The sequence below is a fragment of the Drosophila kikkawai genome, chromosome X, assembly GCF_030179895.1.
Source record: "Drosophila kikkawai strain 14028-0561.14 chromosome X, DkikHiC1v2, whole genome shotgun sequence".
NCBI classification, from domain to species: Eukaryota; Metazoa; Arthropoda; class Insecta; order Diptera; family Drosophilidae; genus Drosophila; species Drosophila kikkawai.
Window position 1 is genome coordinate 12,822,703 of NC_091733.1, and position 10,135 is coordinate 12,832,837.

General features: G+C 38.1%; 1 protein-coding gene across 1 annotated transcript; it reads right to left on the bottom strand.

Moving 5' to 3' along the window:
• Nucleotides 1–4,503: 4,503 nt before the first annotated feature.
• On the bottom strand, nt 4,504–5,830 carry LOC108079355 (GTP-binding nuclear protein Ran-like). The gene is made up of 2 exons (XM_017173662.3): nt 5,320–5,830; nt 4,504–4,899 (listed from the first exon to the last, which is right to left on the bottom strand). The coding sequence occupies exons 1-2, from the start codon at nt 5,698–5,700 to the stop codon at nt 4,750–4,752; spliced, it is 531 nt and encodes a 176-aa protein (XP_017029151.1). The 5' UTR covers nt 5,701–5,830; the 3' UTR covers nt 4,504–4,749.
• Nucleotides 5,831–10,135: the final 4,305 nt, after the last annotated feature.

The window sequence follows — 10,135 nt, forward strand, 5'->3', positions numbered from 1 at the left end:
GTTTGCGATGTAAACAGAGCTTAACTTTGATTTTACGCTTCAAAAATCACAAGCATCCTGAGCGGCAGCAGAAGGAGATCCTCCTCCGACTCCTTCCTTTCTTAGCCTCCTTGGCTGCTCCTCCTTCGATTGTCCTGTCCCCCCCTGTTGTCATATGTGAAGTTCTCGTCGCGTTTGTGGATTTTACATTACAGACCCTGGCAACAACAAAAACAAAAACAAAAAAGAAAAAAAAAAACAAAAACAAGACTACTAAACTGGCAGAAGATGTGTGAGTCTCGACCATGGAATACCCGAGCAAAAAAAAAAAAAAAAAAACGGAGACTTTAAAGTGAATTTAAAATTATTTTTTAATAATTATTTCTTTTCTTATTTATTTATTTATGTATTATTAATTAAAATTTATTATAATAATTAAACTTATTTTTTTTTATTTTCCAAATTATGAATTTATTAATATTTAAATATTTACTATTAATGATTTAAATAAATAAGAAAATAAATTCATTTATAAATCTAAAGAATCTCTTTAAAGAAAATATCGATAAATGTGCTACTGTATTTTATGAAATTGTTAAAACCGATATTTTAACGTTGCGATATGTCCGATAAAGCGATATTTTATTAGACATATTGGACCTAAATAGTCAAAACAAATAAATTAAATTAAATACAAATTTTGTTTTAGATATATATCGATAATTTACTTCTTTTAAAGATAAATTTAATATTTTTCTTCGATATAAAATTTCAATATATAAAAGAATTCAATATTTTTGATATGTTATGAAGCTCAACATTTTTGTCAAAATATCATAAACAATATACCCTTTTGTGGGGCTTACTAAAAGGTAACCAAGAATTGAAACGCGAACTTGGCTTCAAAAGGAAAATTCTCACAGCGTGTTGGAGCGCTGGAAAATGTGCCGGAGATGGAGGAGGGCGAACAAAAATATAGAAAAAAAAAATAGCAGAGGAAAACTCAATGATAGACAACGGGAAAACACAAACATGGCAAACAACACTTGTCCACTGGCCTGGCAAATGGATTGGGAAGAGGTTCGGTTCGCGGCCGAGGAGGAAAAGGATGAGCTGGGCCCAAGATGACAGGATCTGACCCTGTGCCTTCGCAGGTCCTCTTCCCCCCCACCCCCCTTAATACATAAACGAAAGCGGCCAGACATGTAAGCAATTTTCCAAAGTACTTAGTCAGCAAGTTTTACCCCTCTGTTTTTGTTGTTGTTTTAGTAGTGCCACACCACCGCCGCCCTACGGCCTCTGCAGGGTGACCACACACACACACATGCAAAAACGGAAGGACGACAAGAAAATATGAAAGAAAGAAAGCACCCACGCATGGCTCGCTGGAGATACCACGGGGTTATGTTATGTCCTGTCACTGGCTACAAGTCGAGCGATAAGCCAGCCACACCCCCCCACCTCCCTTCCAAAAAAAAAAAAAACGCCCAAAAAACGCCCATCTGCCACCACCCCCTCCGCGCAAAAAAAAAACCACCCAAAACCCCTGAAAAACATTCTTCGCCAGCGGTTCGCATTTATTTATTTCCATTTTTTTAACACATATTAAGCCGCAAAAATATTGCCTGTCCTTTCCACTGCTCCTTCATTTTCTATTTCTTTTGGTTTTTTTTGCTACTCTTTCCTGGGTGGTGGTCCAGAATTTGCACAAAACACAAAAAAAAAAATTAGCAAGCAGTGAAATGCAACACTTAAAAAAAATACGTATATATTTGTTTAGAGGGTAAAGAGAAAGGAATTTTTAGTTAGAAATTAAAAAGGAAAACTAAAAGTAATAAAATTCAATTTAAAAATATAAACATAAGTAATTAAAAATCAATTATATATTAAGATATATAAATCGATATTTTCCAGAAATAGATGTGCTTTACAGCAATATTTGATTTGATATATAGAAAATATACAATCAAAAACATAAATAAAAATATATAAAATATATATACAATTTGTTTAATATTTTTTAGTAATATCCAATTATTTAACGTTAAATGCAATAATTGAATTTTGATATATTATTAAAGATACGAGACTTTCGATATAAAATTTAGTAAGATATTTTTGTATATTCTTAAAAAACTTATTTTTTGCAGTATTAAAAAAAGGTTATTGAAGTTTATTTGTTATTTATTAGGAAAAGGTTATTGAAGTTTATTTGTTATTTATTTGATTATATATTTAATATTATTTATTTTTAGATATTTTTAATTTTTTAATTAATTTGATTTTTGTATTTATTTCCATTTGTAGTTGTTTATTTCCATTTAATTATATATATTTTATTTTTGTTTTATTTTATATTTAGTTTTTTTTATTTATGTTTATTTCCATTTTATTTATTTTTTTACATTTATTTCCATTTGTAGTTGTTTGCTTTCATTTAATTATATGTATATATATATTTTTTATATGTATTTATATCTGTTAATTTTTTTATTTGCATTTTATTTATTTATTTTTGTTAATTATTATTTATTTTTATTTATCTTTATTTTTATTTATTTTAATTTTTATTTATTTTCATTAATTTTTTTATTTTAATTTATTTATATATATTTTTTTTTCTTTAAATTAAAATTTTATTTATTATTTTTCCAAGTGCATGAAGCAATGGTAATATCCTAGCTGGTCGTCTAATTCAGTCGATAGCCATTCATTGGAAACGCTTGATTGATGCTTCGGCCTTGTCTGCTGCTCGTCGATAAGCAGGCGGCAAAGACTATGCCACTCTTAACCCCACACAGCCCCTGCTAGCTGCCCGTGTGTTGTGTTCCTCAGCCCCCTCCCCCTCCCAAATACACCAAATACCCCCCTGCTGATGCTATGCTGATTTTTACAATTGCCAGCGAGCGATTTTCAATTTTTCACTTTACATATTTCATGGATTAAGAGCGACGACTACGTTTTGGACTTGGAAACTAGTGGCATAAATTGAATTTGGCTGGACGAGGGTTAAGCCGAGATGGTTGGGGGGTCCATATATAATTTTTATACCCAAAAGAGACGTGTTTTAAAAAGGTATTATTATTTCCATAATTCAATTTATAAAAGTTTTTGGATAAAATCTAAGTAAATATTTAGACAAACTAAAATATTGATAGTTTATTGTGTTTTATAAATAAATTAAAATATTAATATAATATTAATGGATTTATTAATATTTTATTCAGCTTTATTTCTAATTTAAATACTTTCTTTTTATATGCTTTTATTATAAAATGAAAATATTACAAATTTTATTTACAAAATTATTCTAAAATTCAGGCATAAACCCGCCTTGATTTCTTCGATATTTCCGCTTAAACTTCGAGTGGTTTATTGTTTATTGTTCTTTCTCTTACCGATTATTTTGTTGTATTTTTTTGATTTGTTTGCCATGTGACATGTGACAGGTCGCCGGGCTCCGGCTTTGTTGAGTGGCGGAAACAATGGCTCGCTCTTTCAATTAGGAGGCGAGTTGAATAAGTCAGAGAGCTTCTGACCGGGTGACATGCTCACCTTGATTTGCCTGACATTTCCACATTCGAGTCCTTAGCGTTGACATTTCTTTCCCCTTTTGGCACTCACTTCCTTTTCCTCTGAGTTCTTGTTTTCAGGAAGCAGCGATCTTGAAACGGGACAGCGAGTCCAAAAACCAAGGCTCAACCCCGTGCGGCGGCCAGATGTCAGAGGACTTGGAAGGGGAAAAATGAAAAATGATAATTTCGTGGGTACCTGGGCCTATCTGCGGGATTAAGGCAAGGGGTTACGCGGATCTTCGATGTCCCAATAACAGATTCAATTCCCATTTCCCCCCCTCTCAGGTAGCAAAAGCAGCAACCCCTTTTTGCGGGCTTACAAATTGCGTCACGATCCTCGTGAATTTTGAACCCTTCCAAAATTAAAAAATGAAAAATAAAATCCAGGACAGGACAGGAGTATCCTTTTTGTTCAGTTTTCGGTAGGCAAATCCGCGAGTCATCCCGCCGATTCCAGTCGAGTTCACATGACGATCGACAGCCGCCAAGATCGGTTGTGAATACTCGTTATCGGACCGGGCAATTATCACTGCACTCTCATCGAAAATGATCGGTTATCGTCGCTCTGCGATCTCGGTATTTTTGCGCTTTTCGCCGTTCGGGTTTTTCAATCCCCGATCGGACGTTCCGATCAAGTCAAGTGACGAGACGCGACGAAACGAGACGAAGTGCCATCAATTAGCCAATTCGGCATTATCCTGCAAAGGATCCTTGCCCTTTTTTGGGCATCAACAGCAGCAGATTTCCAGCAGATAAGGAAAATTGAAGGACTTTAAGGCCTAAGGGGGTCGCAAACAGTGCTCAGACGAGGATGTGTTAGGGAAAAATTAAGATCCTTGATATTTAATAAAAAATGTTGTATTAGAAAAAGGTTAAAAATGTCGATAATTTTTTACTGCTTGTATAATTGACCCTGAAGTTTGTTAATATATAAATATATATTTTAAAGTAGCTATAAATTGATATTCAACTTCCTATTTGAAGTCAATTTAATATATTTTACATTAGTACACTAGTACATTAACTTGTATTTCAAATAAATTGAAAAATATCGAGAAAAAATCGAAAAGCAGGTAAATAAAAAATAAAATGTTTAGATTAGTTTAGTGGTTTGGCGTAGATATGTACAGAAATTGCAAATGGTTTCTAGGGAAACATTTGAATTTTGATTTTATTATTGTTGTGGCTTGGCATTTTAGTCGCCTTCCATCGGTGGCTTATCCACCAATTCATCGCCGATCATCGATAGCAGTTCCAGTTGCATGTCTCCCAGCAATTGACCGCCCAGCCAGAGGAATAGATACTCATAATTGTTGGTATTTTGAGAGTTAATGTTGTAAAAATACTGAGGGGGAAGAGGAGGAAAAAATAATAAAATACAATAAAATAAAATAATTAAAAAGAAATATTTATTATACTATATAAGGACATAGTAAAGAAGAGCCAATCGATAAATGACTTGTATATTTTACATATTCAACATATTAATAAAAATAAAAAAAAAACTTAAGAAAAGGTCAAATGCTTAAAAAAAATCCTTGGAAACTTCCTCCTAAAATTCCTAGAAAACTACCCAAGAGCCTTCCCATACAAGAAACTTGATTATGTTTATCGAAAGATATAAAAAAAAAAACGATAAACAAGTTGTATATTTACACATTAAAAAGATTTAAAATAATATAAAAGAATCTTAAAAAAGGTCAAAGGTCAAATTAACCCTTTAAAACTTCCTCCTAAAATTTCTAGAAAACTTTTCTCAGCTCACCTGTAACTTGGTTTTCTTAGTTATATCCTTAATCTGCTTCTTGACTCCGCAAAGGATGGTGGGTATATCCTTGTACTTCTTAAGCAAAGCACCATGGTCACTCTCTGCATTTTCGAACATGATGACTGTGCAGTCGGCCTGGACACGATCTTGATCCTGGCTCAGTTTCTTGAACTTCTGCTGACCGGTGGCATCCAGGACTCTGAAAAGCAAGGATCCGGCGGTGGTTTGAAAGACTAGTGGACGCACCTCCAAGCCCTGCTCGTTCATCTCCACCATGGGGAAGCCGCCCTTGACGAGCTGCTCCTCGAAGGCGTTCTTCGTTTGGCCATCGTCGCCAATAAGAACACACGTAAATTTGCGAATAGATTTCGTTGTCATCTTTTGTTATTTTCAATTTTATTTTTTGAGGCAAGAAATTAGAGCGTTTCCTATTTTTAAAGCAGGACAAGTACCTATTACGTTGGGAATCTGATTTTAGATTAAATGAAATGTCTGAGGGATTTCTGGCTGATGACACATTTTTGACACTAGAAACAGGAGCTATTTTAATTTACTAAGAAAATTATAGAATAATATTTGTATATAATACAATTTTTTTAAAACCCTTTCCCCACGTGAAAGTCTTTAAATGGCTCACGGTTAAGGTCAGTTTATGGACTCCCAGAGGCAGTTCAAAGGGGGATTTAAGGGGGGCTATTAAGCCCCCTTTGCAGTCTATACATATTAAAATCCATAAAACTTGGTTAGTTGTCTCGCTGGTCCTGTTTCCTTCTGCTTGATATAGCTGCGCGGCATTTATAAATGTAATTGTATAATTTCGATGGGGTGTGGGCACTCGCAGGACTCGCAGGACTTCGCAGGACTCATAGGGTTGAATGGCAAATGGCCGAAGCTTTCTAATATCGCTGGCCATTAGGGGTGGACTTTTCGATTTTCGGTCCCAGGACAACGCCGTCCCCAGGACATCGGCGATGGCCACTGGAGTGGAGAGCGAGCGAGACAGCTAGACAAGGCGGACAAGGTGAAATATGTGCGATTTCAATGCAGGACTTCGCAGGACAAGCAGCCCATTCACCTCCTCCTCCTCCTCCTCCTCCTCCTCCTCCATGGGCACAAAGGGGGGGTGGGTGTTGGTGCGCTTCATACCACCCAGGGGAAGGGGTGGTCACAATGGGCAGACAGAGACAGCCACAGGAGCTAGGGAGAGAGAGAGTGAGAGAGAGCTAGACTGAACCAGGAGTCCAGTTTGTACACAGAAAAAATATTTAAGAGGGGGAATATTTAGCTTAAATTTATTTAAATCAATTTAAATTATATGTATGGCAAGCTTTAAATTAATTAAGTTTCTTAAAAATATTTATTATATATTTTAAATATATTTTTAAAGAACTTCTAATTGATTTTTTAAAGAAGTTTAATTTAAATTTAATTTCAAATTTACCTCTTTTAATTTAAAAATTTAGTTTATATTGTTTTAAATATATACATATGTATATATTTTTTTTTTTAAGGAAAAATATATTTTTTAATAGATATTCCTCACAGTGTAAAGCCAAACAAAAGGGTCAATACAGGGGGGCCTTAACGGGGCCTTTAGTGATACCAGTTAGCCAACCCCCAGGTTAGCCCTTCCTGTTCCCCCCCTTCCCCCTACCCCTTTTCCCAGTTGGACTGTACTCTCTATCCTTCCCCCTCTCACCCCCCTCTCTCTCTCTCTCTGTCCTTCTCTTTTTCTGCGACTGGCATTCAACCCCCTTCAGCAGATTGACTTTTATGCTGATAACTCTGATGTCGTTTTGTTCCTGCTTCCTGGCTGGCCACCTCACCCTCTTGGCCACCCCCTTCTTTTTACCATCCCCTCTCCCTTTTGATTTCTCCCCCTCCCGTGCCACTCGCCCAACTCACGTAGCTGTCCACTACAACAGCTTTCCTCCTACTCGACTCACCCCCTGGCGTGGCCATTTTGAAAATTTCTGGCCATTTCCCTTAGGTGGACAGGTCTTCAAACATCTATTCAGTTGGCTTTCAGGTTTATTCTTTACCTTCTACACCCGCTATTTTACCCCCAATTCACTTCCCCATCTCACTTCACCCTTGACCCCCCCTTTTACGCTTTTCATCGATTGAGGTAAACGCAACTTTGGCTTAAGTTTTGGAGGTCTTGGTGGCCCCTAAATAAGCTGACCATCTTGAGAAAATTATAGCTTACACTGTGCCAAAAATATATGAGGTTTTAGGAGTTGTAATATGTATAGGAAATATAATATGCCATATAGAAAATATATTTTGAGAGACTCTTATTTATGATTTTTTAATTTAGTTTTCCCCAAATTCAGTTCCTCAGTTGTATCAATAATTGACCTACAACTCGATATATTTATTAATCGATATATTTATGATTTATTGAAACTAGTTATACTATATTTTACCATATTTTTGGTACAATAATGAGTGCCCTAATTTATTTTTTAAATATATCATAGCCATCTCCTCTTAATATACAATTTTAAAGCCATTTTTATGGAAGGTATCCTTCAGCTCAAGCTCCTTCTGGTCACTTCATAACGGGGATAAAGCCCAACCCCAAACACACTCGAGTTGATTGTCAGGAAGGATGCGTGTATGAGTGTGTGGGTGTGTGTATGTGTGAGAAAAGCCGTAAATTAGTTGCCTTTACCCGAAAATAAGACGGAATCTAAGCCTGACACACACACAATACCTATATAAATACATCTTCATCCGGTCCAGTTTTGTTTGGACAAGGAAGAACTGTGAACCAAGGACGAAGGACTAAGCACTCCTGAGACCTCAATCCTCTTCTCTTTCCCCTCTAACCACTCGGTCGGTCCTCCTTTATCCCTTTGACTTGACGATGTTTTTATGATGCCCAGGACAGCAGAGCACAGGAGACAGAGAGAGAGTCCTTCTGCTCGTGCTCGCTGGCTGCCTGGCCGTATTAAGACAAAAGGTTAAATTTAAATTTGAAATGATGAAAACAGGGGAAGGGGAAGGGGGAGGGGAAGGGGGAGGGGGAGGAGGATATTGGGGGTGTTACAACGCGCCAAAAGGTCTGCGGCAGGTTCGAGCATCACGTCCACATTCGGCTCCAGCTCCGGTTCTTGCGTGCCTCAAGCTTAGGTCCTGGCCATACATTGCAATATGGCTGTGCCTGCCCCAGCCTGACCTCCCCCCCACACGATATCCTTTCCACCCAAACATCCCCCCCTCCCCCCTCCGCTTGTCAGACAGTTGGAAAAAGATCCTGCGAGCATAATGTTGGATAGCAATTGGATTGTTGGGTTAGGTGTAAGTCCTGTGTGTGTGTGTGTAGCAGATGGTGTGTGTTACGTGTGTGTGTGTGTGTGTGTGCTGGCCAAAAAGGAGCAGCAAGGACCTCTGCTTAGTGAGCCTGGTGTGGGTGGCAAGTTGGCAAAAAAGGAGCACCAGAAACTTTGAGCCAAAGGCTGCTGCTGCTGCTGCTTCAGACGTGGGCAGGATAACTCCTTGTCGTCCTCATCCTTGTTTTTGTCGGTGGGTTAAGACGCAGCGGGGTTAAGGCCAGTGGCTCTGGGGGCCAACAGGGGTTAAGATAGGCAACGAAAAAATATATTTTTCATATCTCTACATCTATAAACTAATATTATATAATATTTATCACCAGCCAAAGCCGAGTCAATCTAGCCTTGCCATTTTCTCTGTCTGCTCGCTTGTCCGTTCGTTTGTCCATCAGTCTGTCCTTTTCCTTGTCCGTTCCTCTATCTCTTTCTTTGCTCAAATAAAACTTAAAACCAGATACTTTTTTACCTGCTAAAAAAATATCTTTTAAAATAAATAACTAAAATATTAAATATAAAAATATGTAAAGACAAAACCCCCCATGCTTCTAAGACGCCCCTGTACCCAAGTATAGGTGGGATTCCGCCCCGTATGCTAATGGACATTCGAGATTTCGGTTTTTGGGTATTTTGAGCAGTTCAGCTCCTGTTTAGGCGGTCGGCCGTCCTTCTATCCTTTCGGGCTCCGAGCTCTGAGCTCGGGGAAAAGCCGATAAGTACGCTTTATGCCCTTAGAATGCTACGTGTGCGACGGGGGTTAAGACTGGGAACTTGCACTGGACCTTGGGACTGGACTGGGCGGACGACTCGTGATACTCATTTTGTGATTGTGTGATGATGGATGGGACATGTGCCCAGGACGAGGGCGAGCTTGAGGTCCTTGGAATGCCATGGGATACGATAGGCTGGGGTTAAGGGTTGGCCCTGGGATTGTTGGGGTTAAGACTACTCCACGTCCAGTTGCATTTGTCCTTGTGCTATTGAGCGTGGCCAGGTCCTTATGGTCCTGCTCGCTGGAGTGTGCCGGGCAAAAAGGATTCGAACGATTTAGCATTCGAAATAAGGATACGGGGGGACACTGGCCCCCCGGATCCTGTTTGTTTGCATTCCGCTCCCACCTGACTGATACCTTTTCCCCCATTAGGGCCATGAAATATGCAGGCTGGATAAACATAATTTCGGTAGCGAGCGAGCGTCCTTGCCACAGAGCAGAGAGGTTAACTAGCCATAATTTATACGCTCGATTGGATTTCGCATTTTGTGTGTGTGTTGTTTTCAAGGCTAGGAGGTGTGGGTATCGAATCTTTCTGGGGAGAGCTCAATTGGATTTATTTTTGGCTATTTTCACTGGCCATTATAGTGGCCGGTTTTGTTCGATTTGAAGGGTTAAAAGATGTCCTTTATTTTAGGAATGTGATTGGGATTTGCGGAAACAATAGGTTGAAGGTTTAACTAAACTTAGAAGCAAGTTAGGGATT

Bases quoted from the DNA above. Each gene is read 5' to 3' on its own strand.
- LOC108079355 (XM_017173662.3), bottom strand. From the start codon at position 5,700: ATGACAACGAAATCTATTCGCAAATTTACGTGTGTTCTTATTGGCGAC. The intron at 4,900-5,319 runs GTGAGCTGAGAA...CTTCCCCCTCAG, and splicing joins CTAAGAAAACCAAGTTACAG to TATTTTTACAACATTAACTC.